Source organism: Lissotriton helveticus, chromosome 5_1, assembly GCF_964261635.1.
Source record: "Lissotriton helveticus chromosome 5_1, aLisHel1.1, whole genome shotgun sequence".
Classification (NCBI taxonomy): Eukaryota; Metazoa; Chordata; class Amphibia; order Caudata; family Salamandridae; genus Lissotriton; species Lissotriton helveticus.
The window spans coordinates 110,473,392-110,500,037 of NC_136065.1; the positions used below are offsets into that span (position 1 = coordinate 110,473,392).

The 26,646-nt window shown below is 43.5% G+C and overlaps 1 protein-coding gene across 1 annotated transcript in view; it reads right to left on the bottom strand.

Annotated features, from left to right (window-relative positions):
- Positions 1–26,646, bottom strand: part of ADGRD2 (adhesion G protein-coupled receptor D2) — a 387,169-nt gene that overhangs the window by 294,125 nt on the left and 66,398 nt on the right. The window contains exons 7-9 of the mRNA XM_078640338.1: positions 21,612–21,723; positions 20,052–20,186; positions 17,895–18,015 (exon numbers count right to left, since the gene is read on the bottom strand). Coding sequence (XP_078496464.1) covers positions 17,895–18,015; positions 20,052–20,186; positions 21,612–21,723 — 368 coding nt within the window. The remainder of the gene's footprint in view (positions 1–17,894; positions 18,016–20,051; positions 20,187–21,611; positions 21,724–26,646) is intronic.

Sequence of the window (26,646 nt, forward strand, 5' to 3'; positions counted from 1 at the left end):
AATTTTCATGGCACACTTCTTACGCAAAACTTTTAAAAATGGCGCAAGTATGCCACTACACCACTTCACATAATTACGCACCATTCGCGGTAACAATTTACTGCGGATGGTGCAATTCACTATAATTTGCAGTAAAAACGCAAAGAAACAACACATCACAAGAGGCTGTTACTCATGGTGCTCTTGCTTAAATACATCCTTCTACCAAAAGCGATGCAACCATGCGTTTTGCAGTAAAATATAGAGTGAAATGACAGGCATGCATGTCGCATAATTACACGTAACATTATATCATTTTTGCCATCATTTCATGGTATTAAGCACAAAAAATTACACGAACTTCCCTCACGCCTAAATGATGTGGATTTCGGTCCTTACTGCACCAAAAATGTGCGTGGTAAGGTATATATCATACACTTTTTCTCTGTGAGATTCTGGCAAGTTTAACCTGCTGAAATTAAACTAAGGGTGAGATATTGAGCATACCTGGCAATTACTGGATGTAGTAAATGGCAGCCAACTCGTAATTCTGATTCTGACACCTGCACAAACAAGGTTTACACAGGAAGTAAGCCTGGCCCCACACTATTGTGCTATATAAACTGATGTAGTTGTGCCTCAGTACTAATTGTAGTGATGCCTACATCACAAACGTAGCACAAAGCATTATCTTAGCCCACTCTGACACAGGCATGAAGTGCATTCGAGGTGTTTGCAAAAATATACCCAACCAATAAACATTAACCCTAACAGCCGGCAAAGTATGTTTCATAATTCCGTTTGCAAAATTACACTTGCAGGCCACAATCCAGGAAAGTTGTAAAAATCTTTTATTCTCCTAGAGAAGCTTAAGTTTCATCATGAATCAGAAAATAACACACATTCATGCTTTGTGTTTAATGGTGTGACCAATTTCCAGTTGCCCATTTCGAAACGGATAAATGTGACAGGGACAGAAGGTTCTCATACACAGATTAGTTCTCACCATTCAGCAATTTCCAGCCCTCCTGTAACCACTAGTGGTCTGTTCCCTCACAAAGAGAGCTGTGGAAAGGCAGCCATTGTCCTGCCACATCTGTGGAGTAGAGTTTTGTAATCTTCCATTTGACTAGGCCCAAGTGCAGTTTCCACCACACTGTCAAGATATCGAATAATCCCTGGAATTTTGCTTTGCCAGATTATGCATGCCCAAGATTCTGCCATTATGACATCTCAGGTAAACAAGGTGTCTAATCAGGGACAAAAGCTGCCATGGGAGCCCAGTTTAATGCCATCCATCTGTGGCAACAACCTGATTGACCGAAATGCAAGCGTGATTTCTTAAAGGTGGGTACCAATAAAACTACTCTAAAAGTCATTTTGCATTAACATTTTTAGCCCAGTAGACAGTTCCACTAAATTTTGAGCACAAACTGCATCTTTTGTTTTGTTTTACACAGAGGAAATGCCTTAGAAAGTGAGGCATCCACACATCTTTATCACCTCCTCTTCCTGTCCTGGAGACTCCTCCCTGAGATTGTTCCAGCCCTACATTATATAGGATTTGGATTTTGAAGAGCAAACATCACTGGAATTTAACTTTTTGGGAAATCAAGTAAGTTTAGTGCAAAATGGTTGGGTTGGCAGGCACCACTTTTTTTTGTCTCTTTTTCGTTTTTCATTTTGTTTGTTGCTGATAGCCTGGAGTTTACATTGGAAAGGTGCAGACAGGTCATATGAGATTAAAAGATGATGAACAATGGGCTTGAAGTTAATAAAATGTACACATTTTTCTTGTGGTTTTGTGAATCTGTCCAGATTTATCTTCATTCTGTGGTGTGTTTTTCTTTTTTGGGACAAGGGCCTGATTTATATGTTGGCAGACAGGGAGCTCCATTACAACAGAGACGGTGTTCACTCCCCACCTACATAATGGTTTGCCTGCCCAATTGAAATTTGTGCATGCTATAAGTTTGATCACTGCGTAGGCATTTCCATCTCCACCGTGATTGAACCCCTCTGACAGCCCTGTGGAGCAAGGGCCGTCGGAGGCCGACCTCCAATTCCACCCACCTAATTTAGATGGGCTGAATTTGAGGTCTGTTTTCATTGCCTGTCACAGCCAGAAAAAGCCTGGTGGAAAAGGGCAGTAAACACAGCTAACTGCTCCACTGGCCTTAGGAGAGGACTCACTTATGGAGGGAGGAGAATTTTCCTCTTTATTTTCAAAAATAAATTCCTACTTTGGGGTTTTGTTTTCTGTTAGAAATGGGGGTTTTGGCAGGCTATGGCATGCGCCAAAGCCAGGCAGAAACCACCACTCTAGTCAGTATAAGGGAGTTATACTCCTTAAACACCCCTGCTCACCCCCTTGGTAGCTTGGCTCGAGCAGTCAGGCTTATCTTAGAGGCAGTGTGTAAAGCATTTGCACATAGCCAACAGTAATACAGTGTACGCACTACAAAAGGACACCACACCACTTTAGAAAAATATCCAATATTTTTATATACTTAAGACAAGACCAAAATGATAAAAAATCCACAATACAGTACTTCAAAATCTTCACTTATCAAAATACTCGTAAAGACAGTTCCTTCATGTCGATATCTCTGTCCGGGGCTATCACGGCGTCGTGAGCAAACAAATCCAAACAGTTCTGCTACGGTGTCGGGAAGACCCACAAACAGTACCTTTTCAAACTGCAGGGCTCGTGACCTCTCGTTGAACTTCTGAAAACACTGCATCCACAGGAGTAGGTTCCAGATGTCAGTGCAGGAGTCGTCGGGGTCCTCGAAGTCACACAAGTTGCAGGACGATCTCCTCTCCGCTGGGATCAGGAGCGCTGGCGTCGGCATGCATCGGGTGCTGCATTGCAAAGTGCAGTGGTTATGTTACGTGAATTTGTACTGCGCACAGCTGCCCCAGCTAAGGGGCGTCCTGGCGCATGGCAAGGTAACACGCAACAGCCACAGGAAACACAACAGCTAAAGATAAGGAACCAAGTTAAAATAAGAAGGTTTTAATAGCCTTACGGAAGGAGAAAAGATCATCCAACAGCCGAATCTCCACAGGGAGGGAGTTCCACAGTTCGGCTGCTTTGACCCAGAAGGGACGACCACCAACACGGCACAACTTATATCGAGGGATGATAGTAAGAGCTTGGTGCAGCGTGCAGTGCCCTCAGTTTGTGGTGCGGGCAGCGGCTCGGTGGCTGTGTCAGATGGCGTCGTCGGTGAGACCAGGGTCGCGGTGCGAGATGAAGACGGGCTTGTCACAGTGCTAGCAGGTCACGGTGCAAGCGGAGGCATCGTCGTTGCGGAGCGCTGTTGTCAGCTGACGAACTGGAGTTGATGGTGTCGGCGTCGGTAGGCCAAGGCTGTGGTGCGGGATGAGAGCAGTGCTTCGTGTAACTTTATGAGCGGTGCCCTCGAACCACGGTGCAAGCAGCGGCGTCGATTTCGGTCTGCGGCAGCATCAACAGGGAGGCCAAGGCGTCGTCGTGAAGCAAGGCAGGTGTCGTCGGTGAGACCAGGGTCGCTGTGCGATGTTGCAGCGGTGCTCTCTGCGGTGCCCAGGTTTTGGCATGAAGCATGGCAGTGTGGAGTGCAGTGCCCACAGGTCGCGATGCGAGCAGCGCTTGGTGGCGGCATCAGCAGGTGTTGTCGGTGAGACCGGGACGCAGTGCGGCGTTCCCCTCTGCAGTGCCATCAGGACACGGAGTCAGCAGTGGCTTCGAGGACATTGTTGAGTTGCTTTTTCCTCTGTTACAGCACAAAACACGCAGTCCCCAGTGCTGCGCGCAGAAGAGTTGAAGTCTTCACTGTTTCTGAGACTTCGTGAACAGGGGGGCAAGTTCTACCTCAAGCCCTTGGAGAGACTCACAAATTAGGTTGCAGAAAGTCCAGTCCAGGTCTTTCACTGCCCAAGACAGAAGCAGCCACTGCAAGTCAGCCCATCAAAGCACCCAGCAAAGCGGTTGTTCCTCCTCACAGCTTCTCCGGCTCTTCATCTTGGCCGTCTTCTTGATCCAAAAGAGTTCTAAAGTTCAGGGGTCGGGCCCCAGTATATGTATCCAAAAATCCTTTGATCCTCCAGGCAGAGGAGGGCTGTGCTCACCCAGAACCAGTTCTGCCTTCTCTGGTGTGATTTCCTGGCAGGGGATGGAGACAGCATTGTCAGAGGCAGACCAGGCCCTTTTGTCGTAATTTGGCAGTACCTGAGTTAGCGTTAAGCTCAGCTACACGAAGATTTCTGTTAACTTGACTAAACGTGCGGGGGCCATTTTGTATTTGGTGGCTTCCATTTTGTATGAACATGCGGCCTCGTGGTCAGCGTGCCCTTTCGTCCTTCCTTCATGCCAATGAACCTTTACCCTGCCCAGCAACAGGCTATTTTTAGCAATGGTCAGTCTTGCGCATGCGTACATCTGATCTTTGGACTAGAGAGTGGTCACTCATTAGGAATGTTCCTCCCAACTGACCAGTGATATTAAACCCCTCCCACATGCTGGCTGTGTTCCAAAAATGCCCTTACATGTACCTAAAACTGTCCTAATGTATACCACCTACCTTTTTATTGCTGTTAAACTGTATAAAAGAGGTTGCGCACTGATGTTCGGGGTGATACTTCTTGCATTGCCGAAGGGTGCTGTAGGAATGTACCACCACCCCATGGGGTCCTAATAAACGTGTCTCTTTGCATTTTCAGTTTCCGTGCCAACTTCTGTTTTATGGTATCCGAGTGTTTCTGCAAGTATGTAGACCTGATAGAACCCGATACCACAATTGGCGACCACGAAGGGACTCATCGGCGACTCGGATGCCCGAAGGAGAGGTCACGACGAAGGATTGGAAACTCGCTATGGACGCGTACGCTGCCACTGAGGGACCCGAGTCTTGGCACCCAAGGTGTTTTTTTCCTTTCCTTCTGATCTGACCTTCCAGGTGGCGCCGGTCCTCGACTGAGATTCTGATCGTTTGGCTTGTCGTGTAGTGCCTGTTTTGGCTGATTCGGCTACGGAACTTGGCAGTTGGAATCTGGACACTTTTGAAGATATTTGGTAAGCTTATGTTTGGTAAGGTAGTCTATTGACACTTACTGTGGCTTTTTGAATTTGAATTTGAATTTGTATGAGTTAGCTAACGTTTGGACCTATGATTTGAATTATATGTGGAGTGCACCTCACATAGGCAGGCATGTAGGGATATTTCTCTGCTTTTGAATTTTTTTGAACGGCACATCGTGCATAAGTACCCTTAAGTGCCATTTTTATGTAATATCACGTTTTTCCGTGATATTTTGAACATGCCTGTCCTCAGCACACTCCGAGGAATGTGCTGCTTTGGAAATAGAACCACTTATCGATTAAATGAATCTCAGCCGGCTCCCCCAGAGGGGACTCCTAATCGCGAAATGTACATTAAATTTGGCCTTCCTCCCATAATGTATAGCACGTTATGGCACAAATACACTAAACCTGATCGTGAATTGCAATGGCCACTACATGGGTCATTCGACTTGCGAAAAGTCCAGTATGTAGAACAGTGTTTGTTTCAGCGCAGGTCTAGACAGGATATGTTTGATTGTGTGCGTATGTGGGAGAAAGCGGTGCGTGAACGAATGAAGCGTGCGGAAGCCTTGGCGGACAAAGAGCAGCGAAAGGCTGCTCGGGATAAAGCTTTACAGCTACAGGAGAAGGAATCGCAGGAACAGAAAGAGAAAGAGAATCGAGAACGTAACTTGCAGGTTAATGGTCAGTTTCCTATTAGACGTCCTCTTTATCCTGTTTTTACTAATGAATTAGATGATTTTTCATTGTTAGATCGTTGCCCGCCTCCGTATGTTCAGCCGACGGCTCCGGATGAGGACTCGGACGGGGATAGCCAGGATAAACAGCGTACCAGGTTACATACCGAGCGTATGACAGAATTACGTTCGATTGCTCATAAACTTAACAGTGATACTATAACTGTGTCAGGGGTTAATGATCTTATGAGTCAGTGGTCTGACAAGGAACGGTTGTATTTTTTAAATCATTTTACAGATGAAGTTGTTGAGCGGTTTAGAAAACACTCTCCTGAGTTGGAACCTAAAGATATATCAGTTGGTCGTGAGAATTTTCGTAAAGGTATTTTTGCTCTTTCAGATGCGGACGAATTCTTCCGGCGGTTGGTTCAGTTACGAGATGAGGCGACACGATTGCGAGCGGCGAACAAGGCATCAGAGCAATCAGCGTCTGGATCGACGGAAAATTCCCGAGTGTGCCCTATCTATGGATCAGATAAGAGTGTTGCGATTAATGTTTTGCCTATGCGGGAAGCTGCACCTTTGTATGTCTCTCCTAAAGGGGATGGTACGGATGAGGATAAGACGTCTAAGGATTCAAGGGGCTATTTTATATATAATTGGGTTTATACGCCATGGAATAGAGCAGATGTTATGGCACTTAAGAATGCTTTGCCTGACCCCCGTAAAAATCCAGCAGCTTTCTATGAAGGTGTGGAGGGTGCTATTTCTTCGTGTATTATGACGTTAGTTGATATCGATCTTTTCTTTGGGCTGATATTGCCTCCTGATATGTGGAGGGTGATTCGTAAGTTTGACGATCGAACGATATTAGGTGCAGATTGGAAGGACATAGTGAGAGCTGATTCAGATAGGGAACCTGCATGTAAACCGTGTCAGTTGATTTTAGAATTACCAACAGCTATCTTGAATAAATTAAAAAAGCTTGTCCCCCCTAAGAAAATAGATTGGACAGTGTTAGCGTCTTGTAAGCAGAAGTCAGACGAATCGGTTTCTGATTTCTTTTCACGTTTTGAGGAAGCATTCCATGATGACAGTGGTCAATCATTAACAGAGGACACGGGCAGGCACTTATTCGTAGATAAGTATGTGGCTAATCTCCTACCGGAGATTGCAAAGCGATTAAAGGCTAGTGAAAGTTCATGGACCACGGCAACGCCTGCCTCCTTATTAACTATGGCTCAGTATTATGAACGTCAGGAACTAGAGGCTAAAGAAAGTAGTGATAAGAAAGCGAAGGACTTAAAGACGAAAGTGATGTTGGCACGGGTTTGTGCTAGGCAATCGAGAGGGAACGATAGGGGTAGACGAGGATCGTACGTCTCCCCCTCATTCCGACATTTCTGAGGATCAGTGTGCATACTGTAAGCAGTTTGGACATTGGCTCGCAGATTGTCCGGTACTTCGTGAACAGCGTAGTCAGAGGGGTCGAGGAAGTGGAAGGTCACGGAATAGTTATTCAGGATCAAGAGGTGGAACGAATGATCGTGGTAGGTCTGAAGAGAGGGGTCGTGGTCAGGTTGAACATAATACGTTTGATCGGCGGAATCAATACCAGATAGCTGGAGGAGAAAATACTGAGTCACAGGATAATAGATATGCATAGGATTGCGTAGGATGGGGTGTGGAATCGGTTGAAGTACCAGTCGATCAAAGGGGTCCATATATATCAGCACATGTTTTGGGTTCTACTGATCAGTTTCTGGTCGACACTGGAGCTACTCGTAGTGCTCTGTCTAAACACTTGGTTCCAAGGGCTCCCCTGTCTGGCGAAACGATTACAGCAATAGGGTTCGATGGAACACCTTCACTAAGCCCATTGTCTCAACCCCTTACATTTCATGTTGATAAATTCACTGCCCCATGTCCGTTTTTATTATCTCCAAATACACCAGATAATATTATGGGACTTGATATGCTAAAGCATTTTCGTGCAACAATACGCTGTGCCCCTGAAGGGGTACGGGTCATTTTGAATGAAAACTACCCAGAAATTGAGAGATCGTGCCTCATGCAACAGCCGACGCATTAGCTTCCCTTCCAAGTACGTTATGGGCTACTTCCGATACTGATGTGGGTCAAATGATTATTCCTCCTGTGCGCATTACTGTGAAGGAGGGAGCGGTTTTACCTCGTGTTCCTCAGTACAAGATCTCTAGAGAAGGCGAAATAGCTTTGATACATATTGTGAATGACTTGATAATGGCAGGGGTGGTGGAGGAAGTTCCCTATAATGTTTGTAACAGTCCAATTCTTCCGATCCTAAAGAAAGACACAGATACTAAGATCTATCATTTTATTATTGATTTGAGGGAAATTAATAAGATAGTTGTACCGCAGTATCCAGTAGTATCTGACATTACCACCTTACTTACTTTGGTTCCACCCACGGCTACTACATTTACAGTGATTGATTTGAAAAACGCTTTCTTTTCAATCCCTATTCATCCTGATAGCCGATATTTGTTTGGCTTTACATTAAATAATAAATCTTATAGATTCTGTTGAGTTCCTCAAGGTTACACAGAAAGTCCTAGCATTTACAGTCAGGCTTTGAAAAGACAACTTGATTCATTTGATTTGCAGTCTGGGGTGGCACTAATCCTATATGTTGATGACATTTTGCTTGCAGCAGACACACAGGAGCAATGCGAGGAGAGTACACTCTCCCTGCTTTCTTTCCTTGCGGAACACAATCACAAGGTTTTGCGGAAGAAGCTACAATATTGTAGACCAAAGGTGACATATATTGGTCATCTTTTGTCTAAGGAGGGACGTGCATTAACATCAGACCGAATTCAAGCAATCTTAGATACACCAGTCCCTTGCACGCAGAAGGATGTTCGTGCTTTCATAGGTTTGACGTCCTTCTGGTATTAACTATACTCTGGTCTGGGGGCCATGGCCTGACACCCAAGTAAGATGGCGGCTGCTCCATGAGCTCTGGTGCAGCGGCGCAAACTGATAATTGTTTTCCGCGGACTCGGCGACCTACTCCTTTGTCAACGCGTAGGTCTAGCTAAGGGAAGCACTCGTTGTCAGCCTGGTGTATTCAGAGGCTTGCCGCAGGTACGGAAACAATGTTTTTCTTACATTAGCTGTTGCCCTCAGTAACTGCTGTCCTTTTGTAGTGCGGCCGCTCTGTTCATCGCACCTGCAGTGCCTCAAACTTCCCTCTGTTATCTCTCAGTGGATGACGTCGGAGAACAGCATCATGTTTTGATGTGCATGCTCACTACATTTCTACATACCTCTTTATGATTTTTTTTCTGGCACTTCAGGAAGATAATACACAGATAAGAGAGGGATTGATCTGTTGTTTGGAGGTCCAGCTTACAAATCCCCATTCTGACACTGATATCAAAAGCAATGTGTTCCTAAAAAGTTATCCATTCATTTGTCCTCGGACTTTATTTTTGGTCATTCATACAAGTTGGTGGTAAATAACGAAAACCGTTAAAAAAGCAATTTTGTGCTTTTTTTAACAGTGCCATGTGGCAGACATACATGCCCTTAGGGCATGAATGTGTGCCACATGTGCACCCATGCACTATTCAGGGGTGCAACAGGGTGTCAAAGTTACTCCCTGCCACCCTTGAATGTGTTCCCCATTTTACCGAATCGGTATTTACCGATTCGGTAATTCCCATTCATTCCTACGGGCCTGGAGGCCCATAAGGATGAATGGGAGATACCGATTCGGTATTTACCGAATCTTACTGATTCGGTAAAATGTATCGAATCATTAGCTACATATCATTTACTGATTCTAAAATACCGAATCGGTAAAATTGGGTATTTTAGAATCGGTAAATGATATTTACATACATCTGGCCCTTAATTTTTACCTGCCAATATGTTCATGAATTCTGGAAACATGTTTGGGATCAGATTACCCTTATCTTTGGCTCTGCAATACCTTTTTCCTATACCAATATCTTTTCAGGCTCTTTATCTGAAGATTGGTCTAATTGCTCTACGAATGTCCGAATTTTGGATCTGCTTTTAAGAGTAGCTTTTCAACAAATTACTAAACATTGGAAAGACTTCTCTAATCTTTCCGTTCAAGCTTGGTGGTATGCAGTTTGCCATAACCATAGACTAGATACAGCTTATGTATACCCTATGTCCCTCACTGTAAAGCGCTTACAGTTATTTTCCCCAATTACAAAGTTTATTGATCTTCAAGCTAGAATTTACCATGCATGTAGCACTTCAGAGCAAGAAGTCTTGAAGCCTCCTTGACATTCCAAATTCCTTTTTTCATGATGGTTTATGCATGTTTAATATAATTATACTGTTGACAATTCAGATAGGTAACCAGACTTAGTTCACAGCATTGTATATCTCTTTATCCCCCTTCTTTGTTAACTTGTTAAGCATGACTTCATGTATGATTGTATGCTCTCATATCATATTATATATCTGTATATTATCGTATTTTCTTTTTTTCCTTTTCTTGAATCAACTTCTTTTTGAAACTTTAAAAAAAACATTCTCTGGTCTTTCAGTAGTAGCAAGAGGAGTGATGTTTGCTATGGCTTTACAACAGGGCGAGCCAGTACCTTATCACTGAGTGCCACACGTCACACATTTTCTGTGGCTATGCATGCTGTTGGAAAAATTCACAGATTTAAAAAGCCTCACAAAAAGTGTGCAACATCACACAGCGTGAAGTTCTGTGAAAATCCGATGCCCTCTCATGATGTGTGTTTTTCCTAGGAGGCTGCAAAACGCTTTACACCTTGGTATCATGTTAGTCACACGTCACCAGGGGAGCAAAGAGCAAACATTGCAAGGCTTTAGATAAAAGAGGGAAAAGTGACCTCACACATTAGCAAGAAGGTTCCTGCTACTGCTCAGGGCCGCAAATGAACTACTCAGTTGCCATTCACTCTCTTCATTCAGTCTCCGCCCCTGTACATCAAACACACTAAAGGTGATGGGAGGATGCTTGCAATACGTCTAGCACTGGGAATTGCTCGGGGTGGTATTAACCCAGCTCAGTTTGGGCCCACCCAGGTGCAAATCAGTCTTGGCCCTGCTCCAATGGGAACAGTCCATCCTAAACTGCCCTTGTCCCCCTCTTTCTCCAGTGCCCGAAGTCTCGGGGTCCTCGGACAGTGACGATAAGCAAGAGTTGCTTGGCTGCTGTTGTGTCACAACCAGGTGAGGGCTACGGGCAGACCTGAGTGAGAGGGAGGACAACAAGTTAAGCCCCCTCCTCCTGGGGGCAGGACACCTGACTACAGGGACAGGGGCCGGGTGACATCAGCGGGGGCATCATCAGGCTCCACGACTAATCTTTACCCATCTTTGCAAAGGATGAAGCTCCCTACCTTCACCTGATAATGCTGGCGGCAAGGGCTTTTTTGAGCCGGGTCCTGCTGGTGCTCAACACCGGCAGTTCTAAAAAGCAGGTACCAAGATCGGTCCCTATCGGGCACTCCATCTTTGCTCTCACCCTCAGGGCGAAAAAAAAAACATAACTCTGCAGCAGTACCACCCATCACTGCTTCTAGGTAACCTCAAAGGGCCTCATTATAGTTCTTTCAAATGAAATCAATTCAAATATTTCTTTATTCGGCATTTACAAAATACCATAAAAGTGCATAAAACTGTTATAAAAAAGCCTTAAAATACAATTCATTAGCCAAGGGTCATCAGTTAACAGTTCTTTCACAGGCTCATCATGTGAGAACTGAAGCATTTTCAATGTTATATACAACGAAGCAATAGTTGCTGCTTATTTATCTTATGCAACTAACAGCCATTGGCAAAGCCAATAATCCTAGCTTGTAAGTATAATGCTACTTGTTGTATTATATCAAAAGATTTAATTATAGAAGCAGCAAAATACCAGGCATGCGGCACACTTTGCCAAGCACATACTTTTAGCTTCGGTGGTTTTAAGCCATGCCCTTAATTACATCGACCACGCCCTTTTAGAGACCCCAGTTTTTTCATCCCACTTTATGCCCTGCAGGGTGGGTTGTCGCGCCTCATGTCTGATCTGCCCCTGTTACAATAAAAATGTTCTCTGTAAAGCGCTCCGTATATTATAAGGAGGTCACTGCTTTATCAAGTTGCTAAAGTGAAGCAAACCCTCGCACTCTGGAGTTCGGAAAAAGTCATAACCTTGTGATGCATTAGTATATATCGCCCTCTGGTGTTCACTTTACACCTATTTCTATCTAGCAAATAGAAGACATCCTGCAAGAATTTAAGGATAATTGTTTTCATCCCACATCTGAGCAGCATCACGTTACCCAGTGGAAGTAGCTCTAATAAATGTTTAATAAATATAGCAAAACACAAAGTGGCACCTTGCTCATGGGCCTCACCTGGAGCCGGTGACAGCTGTGACATAGTCATGTTAAATTTGCGGTAAGCATTTTAGCACACACTTTAACGCCTTGATTCTGAGTTTGTGGGAATTAAGTGATTTTTATCCTTCCTGATAAATATTGACATCCCGGGCTGTTATTTATCGAGTGCAATAAGTAGCACCTATTACTAGTTTCTGTGGAATAACATTAGGCCATAATTTGCGTAATTTAAGGAATTTTCATGACACACTTCTTATGCAAAACTTTTAAAAATGACACCATTATGCCCCTGCACCACTTCACATAATTACGCACCATTCGCTGTAACAATTTACTGCGAATGGTGCAATTTGCTGTCATTTGCAGTAAAAGCGCACAGAAACAACAAAACACAAGAGGCTGTTACTCATGGTGCTCTTGCTTAAATACATCCTTGTACCAAAAGTGATGCAACCATGCGTTTTGCAGTAAAATATAGAGTGAAATGACAGGCTTGCAAGGCGCATAATTACACGTAGCATTATATCATTTTTGCCATAATTTCATGGTATTAAGCAAAAAAAATTACACGAACTTCCCACACGCCTAAATGATGTGGATTTCGGTCCTTACTGCACCAAAAATGTGCGTGGTAAGGTATATATCATACACTTTTTCCGTGTGTAATTCTGGCAAGTTTAACCTGCTGAAATTAAACTAAGGGCGAGATATTGAGCATACCCGGCAATTACTGGATGTAGTAAATGGCAGCCAACTTGTAATTCTGACACCTGCACAAACAAGGTTTACACAGGAAGTAGGAAAACACCAGTCCACTCGTAAGCCTGGCCCCACACTTTTGTGCTATATAAACTGATGTAGTTGTGCTGCAGTATTAATTGCAGTGATGCCTACATCACAAACGTGGTACAAAAGGGGGTGGTGATGGACGGAGCATCTGAATCAATCAAACACTCACACCCAGTCAAAAGATCTGGGTTTAATCCATCACCGTTCTTTAGCCCACTCTGCCACCCTAGTTCAGACATGGCTATATGCAAATCAGTCTGACCCTGTGCCTCCTGGGAACAGTCCAGCCCGAACTGCCAAGCCATGTCTTCCCTGGACCGGAAACGAGCTTCCAAGGACCGGTTTCTGGCATTCCAGCCATCTTCAGCCCGGCTTGCTTGAATCCAGTGGCAAAGTGAGCAAGGGACTCACGTCTGAGCATACCCTGCCACACTTATGGCGGCCAAAAGCGGTACAAAAGGGCGTGGTGATGGACGGAGCATCTGAATCAATCAAACACTCACACCCAGTCAAAAGATCTGGGTTTAATCCATCACCGTTCTTTAGCCCACTCTGCCACCCTAGTTCAGACATTGCTATATGCAAATCACTCTGACCCTGTGCCTCCTGGGAACAGTCCAGCCCGAACTGCCAAGCCATGTCTTCCCTGGACCGGAAACAAGCTTCCGAGGACCGGTTTCTGGCATTCCAGCCGTCTTCAGCCCGGCTTGCTTGAATCCAGTGGCAAAGTGAGCAAGGGACTCATGTCTGAGCATACCCTGCCACACTTATGGATGCCAAAAGCGGTACAAAAGGGGGTGGTGATGGACGGAGCATCTGAATCAATCAAGCACTCACACCCAGTCAAAAGATCTGGGTTTAATCCATCACCGTTCTTTAGCCCACTCTGCCACCCTAGTTCAGACATGGCTATATGCAAATCAGTCTGACCCTGTGCCTCCTGGGAACAGTCCAGCCCGAACTGCCAAGCCATGTCTTCCCTGGACCGGAAACAAGCTTCCGAGGACCGGTTACTGGCATTCCAGCCGTCTTCAGCCAGGCTTGCTTGAATCCAGTGGCAAAGTGAGCAAGGGACTCACGTCTGAGCATACCCTGCCACACTTATGGTGGCCAAAAGCGGTACAAAAGGGGGTGGTGATGGACGGAGCATCTGAATCAATCAAACACTCACACCCAGTCAAAAGATCCATCACCGTTCTTTAGCATGGGTTTAATCCATCACCGTTCTTTAGCATGGGTTTAATCCATCACCGTTCTTTAGCCTGGGTTTAATCCATCACCGTTCTTTACATCACAAACGTAGCACAAAGCATTGTTTTAGCACAGTCTGACACAGGCATGAAGTGCATTCGAGGTGTTTGCAAAAAATATACCCAACACATAAACATTAACCCTAATAGCCGGCAAAGTATGTTTCATAATTTCGTTTGCAGAAATACACTTGCAGGCCACAATCCAGGAAAGTTGTAAAAATCTTTATTCTCCTAGAGAAGCTTAAGCTTCTGAATCAGAAAATAACACACATTCATGCTTTGTGTTTAATGGTGTGACCAATTCCCAGTTGTCCATTTCGAAACGGACTAATGTCACAGGGACAGAAGGTTCTCATACACAGATTAGTTCTCACCATTCAGCAATTTCCACCCCTCCTGTAACCACCAGTGGTCTGTTCCCTCACAGGGAGAGCTGTGGAAAGGCAGCCATTGTCCTGCCACATCTGTGGAGTAGAGTTTTTAACCTTTCATTTGACTAGGCCCAAGTGCAGTTTCCATCACACTGGAAAAATATCGAATAATCCCTGGAATTTTGCTTTGCCAGATTATGCATGCCCAAGATTCTGCCATTTTGACATTTCAGGTAATCAAGGTGTCTAATCAGGGACAAAAGCTGCCATGGGAGCCCAGTTTAATGCCATCCATCTGTGGCAACAACCTGATTGACCGAAATACAAGCGTGAGTTCTTAAACGTGGGTACCAATGAAACTACTCTAAAAGTCATTTTGCATTAACATTTTTAGTCCAGTAGACAGTTCCAGTAAATTTTGAGCACAAACTGCAGCTTTTGCTTTGTTTTACAAATAGGAAATGCCTTAGAAAGTGAGGCATCCACACATCTTTATCAACCTCCTCTTCCTGTCCTGGAGACTCCTCCCTGAGCTTGGCCCAGCCCTACATTATATTGGATTTCGATTTTGAAGAGCAAACATCACTGGAATTTAACTTTTTGGCAAATCAAGTAAGTTTAGTGCAAAATGGTTGGGTTGGCAGGCACCACTTTTTTTGTCTCTTTTTCGTTTTTCATTTTGTTTGTTGCTGATAGCCTGGAGTTTACATTGGAAAGGTACAGAAAGGTCATATGAGATTAAAGGATAATGGACAATGGGCTTGAAGTTAATAAAATGTACTCATTTTTCTTGTGGTTTTGTTAATCTGTACAGATTTATCTTCATTCTCTGGTGTGTTTTTCTTTTTTGTGACCAGGGCCTGATTTACATGTTGGCAGACAGGGAGCTCCATTGCAACGGCGATGGTGTTCACTGTCCGCCTGCATAATGGTTTACCTGCCCAATTGCAATTTGAGCAGACTATAAGTTTGATCACTACGTAGGCATTTCCATCTCCACCGTGATTAAACCCCTCTGATAGCCCTGTGGAGCAAGGGCCGTCGGAGGCCGACCTCCAATTCCACCCACCTAATTTAGATGGGCTGAATTTGAGGTCTGTTGTCAGTGCCTGTCACAGCCAGAAAAACCCTGGTGGAAAGGGGCTGTAAACACAGCTAACTGCTCCCTAGCCTTGGGAGAGGACTCGCTTATAGCGAGAGGAGCATTTTCCTCCTAATTTTCAAAAATAAATTCTTGCTTTGGGGTTTTGTTTTCTAAAAGAAAAAAGAAAACAGTTTGTTGCAGGGCTCTGTCATGTTGACCTCTTTTGAAATACTGAGGTCTCACAGCAAGGTAAAGAGGACACTGCAGGATGTACGGGCGGGCACATGTTTCTTTCCATGGTCCACTTACTCGTGTGTCAATGCTGGTGACCCAGGAGTCACCAGACGTGATGGTCTGTTTGTAAGGATTATTCTAATCATGATGAACGACATTGTCAGTCGTTTGCTTTATTGTTAGCAAACACTTCCTTCACCACACAATCACTTCTCTTTCTCTGTGGTTTGTTTCTTCATTGTGCGCACTACACACTTTTTCTCCACAGCAAAGCAAAAAGAATTTACCATGTAGTTATTAATATGTTTACATTTGCTAAACATTCAAAATATTTGATTGACATATCTGCATTGGTGGTTTACATGTGTACACAATTATTATACTCAGCGTTTTCACTAATAAATTATGCTGTTATCCCAAACGAGTCCGGGTTAACCATTGTTCTGAAAGACAACAAAACAAATATGGCAAAAGTTGGCAAGAAATTGCATGAAAAGATGGCCATTTCCTACACGTACCCTCAGGCTATTTTAATCTCCAGAACCGTCCCAAGATAAACTCAAAAACTGCCCTGGTGGTAACTTCTATTGGCCAAACAACTGCACAAACTGACTTATATGTACAGTCCATGAGCCCAATTAACAAAGCCATTTTTGGCCATAAATGTCCGAAAACGGGCGAAAAAGGTTTACATTTATGCCAGCCAGGAATTACAATAGGAATCCTAGCAAGTTTTAATACTTTTACCTATTAGGTAAGTGCAGAGAAATCCACAGTAGTAAATCCCATGGAAGGAGTGAGAAGTGGGGGAAACAACATGTAGCTAACCTTGAGAGTTTCGAAACATGCACAAAATCATGCATTTGTGGACATTCCCAAACTGACACTTGACCTTTTTCTGTCTTGGAAATGGTCGCACAATTACTCCAGCAAAAGTCTGAAGAAGCTCCCATTTCACGATGGCGAAGGGAACGGTCACCCCCCTGATTTGGCAGGGCGGTTAAGGGGAGGGATTTCTCCACAAAACAATGTTTTCCCTGCAGAGAAAAAAAGATAAAACCGAAAATTTTGCATATTTGGCTGGGCTTCCCACTCTGCAGAATTGTACACTAAATGTAACTACTTGTAGAGAGAATAGGCAGCCTAAAAACTTTGGAGATTATTTATGAGCCCCTTTCAACAGTTTTACGCCGCCGGTGCATCATTTTCTGGACATACTTGAGGCTTAAATAATGCGCCACCTTGCACCATATTTGCAACGTGTCGCATCTAGGCAAATGTGTCACATTGTAAAGCCCTGCGTCAGGTATAATGTATGCAGGATGGGCATTCCCACGCAACAAAGCCTCGTAGGAGTGGCGCAGTGAAATCTATCATATTTTTCTGTGCCTCTTCTAGGACTCCACTGCATCAAAACCTGCCTCATAGCAGGTGCAAGGGTGATGCAGTGTTCTGTGTATAGGCCTGCGTCATGCATTGCTGAAGTTTCGTCATTCTTGCGACACAACCCAAGCAATGCATGACGTTTGCATCAACAGATGCGTCAGGATTCCTGGCGTATCGGTCATTCCTTGCGACATGGAGCACCGTACAATACATATAGCGCATCCAGTGTGTCACAAGGAGGGCGTAGTGTACACTGTTGCATCACCGTTTTGTCGCAGTAATGCAACAGTTTTTTTAAATGAGGCCCTTTCACAGGGCAGGGCCTATCGTACCTCTGAAAACCTGCACCTGGTGTGGCTTTCCAGGCCTACTATTACACCTGGCTTTTGGAATTGTTGCAGAGTGTAAAAGTACTTTCACAGAACTCCACCCAATGTAGTACACATATAGTCCACATGGTGAAAATGCATCTCTCCCATTATAGGACTGCAAGCCCTCTGCAAGCCCTCCTGTGCCATGTAAGCAAATTATACATCCTTTGATCTTAGCATCGAACTGACACCAGAAGACACAGATCCAGGAACTTGAGAAGAGGTGCACCGTATTGCAAGCAATGTTTCTTGGATCAACACAAATAACACCTGCTCACAATTCTTTTACTCACTTCTGACCTCCATCTGATACTGAAGAGTCCTGGTTAATGGTGTTGCTGTTGGCAGTTCCAATGAAGTGCTGAAAGGATCCGTAGTCATACCAGGTGTTGATAACTGTGACTTTTCTAGGCCCTAAATAAAGTAGTAGAAATCACGTTTAGAATGTCAAATTTAAGGCCATCGTGACCACAAGCAATGGGTAAACGAGACAAGCCCCCATGCACAAAGAAAGATGCCCCATCCCTTCTGATGACCTCCATAAGAACTACGTTTTGGAAATAATCCTTGGCATAATATCAAGCTCAAACTGTAGATTTTAGATTTTCTACCCATCATTTTACCAATTACCTCTCCTGCCAGGATGTACGTTGTTACAATGCATGCTTTTACCACCCATGCTTTTACAACGCAGGTTTTTCAACGCAAGTCGTTACAACGACTTGCTTTGGGGGGTGCTGGATAGTGAATAGTTTAATTTACTATTCCAACTCCAGTCCCCGTGGATAGTAGGGAAGGTGTTGGATAGTAAATTAAACTATTACCTATCCTAGAGCGCCCCCAGCGCAATTCGTTGTAATGACTTGCGTTGAAAAACCTGCATTGTAAAGGCACTGCGTGGTAAAAGTTGCGTCGTAAAGGATGTTTCCCCTCCTGCCATAGTTCAGAGCAGAATTAATCTACCTTAGACTTAGCTACCAGTGAATCCAAGATTAATCTGCCAAAGTGGCGGAATCTGCCACTGCATAAACCATTGGTAAAGAAACACTCCGGCTGAAGTGCCTTCCTTGGCAGTCTCTGTTAGCAGGTTTTCAGCCATCAAATATGAGAAATGTAACTGCCCCCACACAATGAGAATACATTGTCAGTGATCCACTGCCATTTTACCACTTTGCTTGTTTCTATAGTTATTTCTTGTGCTACCTCTTTCGTTAGAGTATCATACTATAGACAAACACGGAGCATGATAAATCAATGCAGGCAATGAGTCAATGAATAAGTATCAATTGAAAGAAATGGTGCACAAATAAATGATCACTGTTAGTGTAGAAGTCCGATAAATCAGGAACTGGATCACTAAGAAAGTACCAAGAGGGGAGGACATGCTGCTGGGTTTGTCTCCAGCCTTCCAATACCAGAGTTTTCCAGGCTCATTCATGCCTCTCTAAATGTAAACCTGCTTGCTCCTTAAGACTAGGCCTTGGCGGTAAATTCCGTTCCACTCGGGAATTTGGGTAATTTCACGTTCTGCGGAGAACGCAGAATTGCCAAAAATTCCAAGATCCGCAGCTTTGCGGAATCCTTTGCTTGTTCACACTTTCAAAATGCGTGTTTGCCAGATATTTCCCCCAAAGCACGCAAACAGCGTTCATGAACAGGAAAAAAGCATCGTAAACGGGCGGAACAAGTAATTCCGCGTGTTTGCGGCACTCTGCGGGCTCGCAGAGATTTTTTACCATTTCGCGAAGCCTTGCGTTGCACAACTACGCAAATTCCGCCCACCCCATCTTTAAGAAGTTTATTAAACCACTTTCACTTTCCTTTTCTTCATCCACTTCACCTTCATCCCCTTATGGTTCCGACTAGTGTGTGTTGGAGCTGTGCAAATGTAAATGAAACAATCAACTCTAGGTAGAGAGAGGAAGTGGGTTGTATGTGGTTTACCATATTTAATATTTCAAATAGGGACTTAACTCCCCAATAACTGAATGCATCTGACTTGTGCTGAACAAAGTTTATTTAAAGGCTGACGTTTATTTTGGAACTCATTACTCCCCACAGCCATTTTGGGGATTTTATGAACTAGAAGAAAGCCAAGAGGCACCAGATAGTTATTATATAAAATAGCTGTCTGCAGGGAATACAATAACAGGTTTCCCATACAGGAAGAGAAGCAGCACTTCAGAACTGTATTTAAACATGTAAGGGGGCATGGTAGAGTAATTAACATTGAGGACCAGCAGACAAAGAATCCTAAACCAACAAAAGGATTTGTTTCATTATCTCAAAGGTAGAATTCTTTATCAGCTGTTCCTGGTTGTCTGCTTGGTTCACTGGATTACTTAGGTGAAATTGTAGTCTGGAGACTTAGCTGCTCCTTAAAAACATATGAGTTGTATTGTTACTTAAAGAACATATATTTTATGGTAAAGCATGAAGTCTTTATGTACCATGTTCTTCTGCCAGTCGTTTCACTTCGTTGAAGGGAATTTCAATTTGGTCTGATCTTGGGCTGTGCTTGCTTTGAACTGTGTACACGTCTTTATTGGACTCTTCAGCCACGTCTACATGTCTGGCCTCAATCTCTAAAAAACAATCAGATCGTTTTTGAAAGGATTTTAATATGCAAAAACATCACAGGTATTGTGACCTTTAACTAAAAATATGAACCACACATGACAAAAGAACTTCTAGAAACTTGTTTCACACTAGGATGAGGACACAAATCAATTAAAATCTAGCCACCAACACAAGTAAGCAATTTCAGCAAATGCCAACTTAGAACAGTTTAACTTCTGTGTATTGAAATATAAGAATTTGTATAAGAGTACTATTCAGACCTTTGGGAGTTTAATAATATTTCCAATAGTTGCTTTAACCTTTATTTTTTCTGAGGGATGTTTATGCACATATTTTATTTAATTATGCATTAACAAAATATTTATAAATGTCCTGCTAAATTAATGGAGACGTGCCAGAAAAGGCTTTCTGTAATTTCATAGTCAGCCAGCCAATGAGGAGCACCTCTGTCTTCTCTAACAATTTTATTCCTCACATCAAGACCACAAGGAAACCAGTTACACAATCCCCAACATGCCCAAAATGAGTTGCTTGTTTGTAATAACTGATATCGCAAATTAACATGTTTCTAGTAGGTTTGGAGATGCTAATCATCAAACACATTTAATTTAATTCTAGAATTGTTGGAAAAGGCTGTGCCTCTCCAGGTCTGTTCAAGAGCAAAACTTCACAGATCATGTCAAAAAGATTTAGCTTAACTGTGAAACACACATTGGAACTAAGGGGCTGATTAGGAGTTCGGCGGGATGTGTACCGCTGTTGCGTTTTCGGTAGTCGGACCACCTGATTACGAACCGTTTGGTAAGACTGCCACAGGACCATTACTACCGCCGACATTTCGCGGACGAACAGGCAGGGGCGGCCCATGGAGGTGATCCCATGCAGCTCACTGCCAGCCCAATTACGACCTGCCTTTCCACCCACCTGTCCTGGTGGGGACAACGACATGCGAGAGTCAGCGGAAAGGCAGGTAATAAGCCAAAGTAAGGGCTAGAGGGTGAATGTGACCATGTGTAATGTAGCTGGTGCGCATGCCTCCAATGCCTTCAAGTCAGGTGCTCACAATGTTTCACTTGCACAACAGAATGCAAGCCCGACTGTCTGGGGGCACCGCAATATGGCTGCCATTGGCTCCCGGCTCACTTACAGAGCTGAAGCGTGCAGCTACAATGACTCCGCCAGCATCCCAACACACCGCCAACGCCGTGGTAAAGTTGAAATATGGCAGGCAGAAGACCTCCAGCTCAGCAGTCTTCTTGGGACTGGTGTGGCAGTTGTACGGCGGTGAGACCGCCAAACACATAATCGGCCTCTGAGTATTTAGTGCTCTAGAAATTGACCATGTTTATTGGTTGTTGCTGCATTCTACACTGAATGTATCCTTTGCACTTCCTAATATAGCTATGATCATAAGATTATTTAATACTTACCAATGTTTTTATGTTGAATAGCTACCTTATTCCTCTCGGGTGTTAAAAGTTGATCAAGATTTGAAGCTACCCTGTTAACCGTGTGGACAATTGTCATTGGGCCTCTTACGATCTAGGAAGGAAGAAAGAACATGGAAATGTTACTAAACTAATCCCTCACTGAATGTAATGCATTCTGAAAATTAAGTTTCTTTGAAGCTCATACGAAGCACAAAGGTGGCTAATAATTGTAGAGACTAGTGGTATATTAAAACACATACTGCAACAAAGAAAGTTAGCTGTGTTAAGATTGGAGTGTTCTCCCAACTCAATATCCCAATTTCCTCATATTTTCGAAATACAAAAGTGATGACAAAGTTTGTTAAAACACTTGGGAAAATGCCTCATTTCACCATTTGTCCGAGAGTACCGTATGGTCTGAAAACAGTTCAAAAAAGGTCCAAAGAGAGCAAAACATGCTTGTGATTGTTGAATATTTTTTAAAGTGTCTCCTTTTGGCTGTTGGTGATAAAGTCTTGTTCAACGTGACACCAGTGACAGCTCCTCCGTTGGAGCAGAGAAGCGTCGCCCCATTTAAATTACTCCCAAAGATGAAAAGTAAAATGGTAATTCATTACCATTTTATTTTTCATCCTCCCGTCCTGAACTGAGCGTCAGGATGGGAGCGGGGCCGTTGCTGAATGACAGCAGCAGGGATGAGGGTGGGCTGTTTGTGAACTTTTCAAAATGTGCATGTCCCTTTGGCCGCCCGTCTTGTTACGGCCAGCCAGACATGCACAATTTGAAACCTCTACGCAGCTTTCTTAAGATAACTGGGTTAGAGTAAGTGCAGGCCTCTAGGGCGCTGGGGAGCACTGAGTGAGGCTGCTCCCTCCAATCAAGGTGCTGCTCTCACAGCCTGAGAGCAGCACCAGGATTGGTGCCAGGACAGCAGCATCCAGATCCTCATAAGAGGTCCAGAGCAGAGGACATTGATTTAATTTTTAATATTAATATGTGTGTGCGACCGCCCCCCCCCCCCCCCACCACCCTTAGATGGCAACAACCACTGCGCGACCCGTTAGAATTTGACATTCATGTCAGCTTGTGCTCAAAATAAATGAAACTCAAAAGTCATTGGTATTAAAATTAGCATGGTCAAACTTCTGTTAAACTTTTATTTCAAGGAAATATCTGCACAGGTCTTTTTGCTGTGAAAGCTACCAGAGTAATGCTTAACTACTATATTCATTAAAGAGCATGTATTGTTGCAGTCTTTTATTGACCATAGGATTTAAACGCCATGATAAATTGTAAAAAAAATAATCTCCGTACAAAACATAAATACCAATTTTGCATGCCTAGGTCAAAGAGGGCCCGATTCACAGAACTAACTTAAGACAAAATCCTAAACTTACTACCTTTTACTCATTTAGGTATTCACAGAAGGCACTTACTCATTTTGGTATTCACAGAAGGCACTTACTCATTGATGAATAAGTGCCTTCTGTGAATACCAAGATGAGTAAGTGCCTTCTGTGAATACCAAAATGAGTAAGTGCCTCCTGTGAATACCAAAATGGTAGTAAGTTTAGGATTTTGTCTTAAGTTAGTTCTGTGAATTGGACCCAGAGACTTTACCATTGTTCTATAAAGCATTTAGTATCATAGGACATGGCGCATGGAAAATGATGCTTCAACATGTTGTCTAAAATTGGAACCACCAGTAGGCTTTGAGAAGTTTACTAGTCAATTTCTCTTCTTTTGTATAGGTGTTGATCATAGAAAATGTACAATACAGTATTTTACAATCAAACTGCAATTTAACATTTAAAATGTTGGCCTTGCAAGTGTGAATTTACTGTTGATATGAACACAAAACAGCTGCAAAAAACATATTTGTAGCCTTGTTTATAGAAACCGAATACTATTTTACAATTTAGATTATTGCTTACTATGATTCTGAAGTTGTTTGCTGTGCATGCTGGGGAGCTGACTGTTTATTGGATGTTGTAATGTAAAGATGTACTGTAGCTTAATTTTACCTTACGTTCAAGGTCTTTTATAATGAGACTTACCATTGTATATTATTGCGTAATATTAGAAAATGAAGAGAACATAAAAAAGAGGCTTGGAAAATAAACACCTCGGCATTTGTTGAACCCAGAACGTTTTCTAACATGTTTATGTCTTTCTTCAATGCATCACCATTGCACAGTGTATGACACAAAGAGATTTGTGTTCAAAAGGTTGAACTAAAGATTTGCACTGCTTAAGAAAAGCACATCACAGTGGATGATTGCTTGTTTGTCTTGACTCGAGGGTTTTATGCATCACAATAGACATAAATAACATCAAGGTATACACCGAAGGGCGCTGCTGTATGCAGCTCAAGGGTGAATGGATTACTGTGCGACGACAAAGCTAATGGAATCAACAAACCAGACACAGGAAAAAGAGCATCACATTAGAGGAAAACAATGTGAGCGTTCCCGTGTGTTGTAGGTACCCATTTTAATTTAAATGACGGCTGTTGCCTAAAATCATAGCAAAATGACAACTAGCCATGTAATCAGCGGTGGTAACTCTGCTAAGGCGGAGGAGTGTCGCCACACTTCTTTTCTGCAGTGCAAAAAAGGAAAAATAGAACAATGATAATAACGCAATGTGATTAATTTATTTTTCAGTTTGAACCAGGTTAGGGCGGGGCTGGGCTGTCAGAGCAGGGGGAGGAGGAAATATGTGCACCTACTTGCTCTTAATGTTTTGGCCGGCCGTCTTGGGCGTGGAGAAGTGTGGCTCAGGGGTTAGAGGCGGCAGACCCGGAATCTGAGATCAGTCCTGGACCAGGGTTCAATTCCCCGCCCCGGCGGGTCTTGGGCTAAAAATTCCACGGACTCGATAATTCTCGTCCCGGTGCCTCCTCGACTCACGGGTTCACACTCTGCGACTCTGGGCAATAGGTTGCTTAATCTCCACAACGGCCCCTCGCGGCGGGATGCCTGACTTTCACCCTGTGGACACCCTGTCGGGGCTTCTCACAGGGGAATACCAGGACGGGTTCCCTAGGCAAGCGCCAGGATGCCCTTGTGGTGACAGGTTGTGCTATATAAGTATACCTACATTTACATTTACAAAACAGTCATGCGCACTTAGCATGTTCTTCACCTGTCTGTATTGCACAGCCTGAGTGGAGAACATGCACAGGCTCACATTCCCTTTCGGAATGCCAGGCGAGGCTTCTCAGACCAACCACAATGCTGCTGTCATGCCGGAGATTAGCTTATGGGAGCCTGTGTGGTCCCTGCTTTCAGGAGTCAGGAAGAGAAGTGGAGAAGAGAAAATGGAGGAGAGACGGTGCCCAGGCAGAGGTATGTGTTACATATATTTTTTCACCACCACCCCCGTTCTGTACCAGCCGCCACTGCATGTAATAAGAGCATGTTTTACTTAAAACAATGTAACATAGCTTTTAAAAAGATTATTTTAACTCTGGCAGATGTGTTTAAACATATTTTTCTAAATATCATTAATTTGCAGACTATGTCATGGCTTTCTAACGTTGATGTAGAGGACAGCAAATAAACTTTATATTTCAACAACATTTTATTGAATTCTTCCATATGTGTGAAGTTCTGTAGACATCTACATTTCCAAGTAATCTTTATGTAGAACAGAGCAAGATGTTAGTGAGGGAGTGAGTGAGTGAGTGAGTGAACAAGTGTTTTAGTGAGTTAGTGAGGTAGCAAGTGAGGGCCTGATTCACAAACAGCCTCCATACTCATGGTAGAGGTCCGCAGTCGTAGTGAAAGTCTTCTCACCTGGAACGGAATCTCCGCAATGAGGATTCTCGCTGCGGAGATTCTTTTACTAGTGTGGAGACTCCCCCACCAGTGTGTGGCCTCCACCATGAGTGTACAGGCTCCTTGAGAATCAGGCCCTGAATGTTTAGTCAGCCAGTCAGTCAATCAGTTAGTCAGTCGGTTGGTGACTTAGCAAGTGAGTATGTGAGTCAGTCAGTAACGAATGAGGGAGTAAGCAAGTACATCAGACAGTCAATCAGTCAGTGATTGGGTTAGTTAGTGAGTGAAGGAGTCAGAGGAAGAATTAATACATACTACAAACTTGTCCCGAAGGTATTGGATCACTTTACATGAGCATCATTAACATTACACAAGGACACATTCATTTTGATTGTAATTGTAGTTTTTTTAGTTACAGGGATTTTAAGTGATCTGCCCAAAATCACAGGATATTGAGCTATTACCGAGACACAAACCTGGTTACCCAGGTCCAAAGTCAGCAGCTCTGGATGTTACGCTACATCCTCAACAAGTCATATTAAAAAGGTGTTTCTTGAGACCTTCTTGAAAATGACACAGATGGAGCTGATCTCAGAGGGGCAGGTGATTTGTTCCAACATGTTACTGTATTGGCTCTGTCTATTTACCAGGCTCCTGACCCTCTAAAATGTTCTTCCTCCAGGTCTCATCTCATTACAGTCGAGAAGGTTGAAAGGGAAAGATGAAATACCTCTCTAAGTCAATCACAATGGAATGATGTATTGTAAAACATCTTTCTTAAACTATCCTGGATACTGCCCAAGACATATTATCCACATGACCTTTAAAAAGGTCTTTCCAGTACTCTCCTCCTGCACCCCAAGCTGACACCGTCTATTTCCTCATGTGCCAGGCTGATCCTGACAGGTTATGAGGTCCATACATCGTAAGGTTTAGAATCTCATCAAATATTTACTGAGAAGTTCCTTGTAACAAGCAGGGCTGTTCCTCTTGGCCAAAGAGTTTGCAGTTCTCTTCACTGCCTGGGGTCAAACTTCAAAAAGTGCTCTGGCATGTGTGCTCCAATTGTGCTCCGCCTAGGAACTTTGGCATTAACAAATATTTCATGTGTGAAATACAAAGAGCAAAAATGGAAGGTGCACTCAAATAAAGTCAATGGAGATAGTGATTTAAGTGTCTTCTTCTTTATTCAAAAAAACTGTTCATGGAGTATAGGCACAGCCAACGCGTTTCGTTCCTCTTGCCTTTTTAGG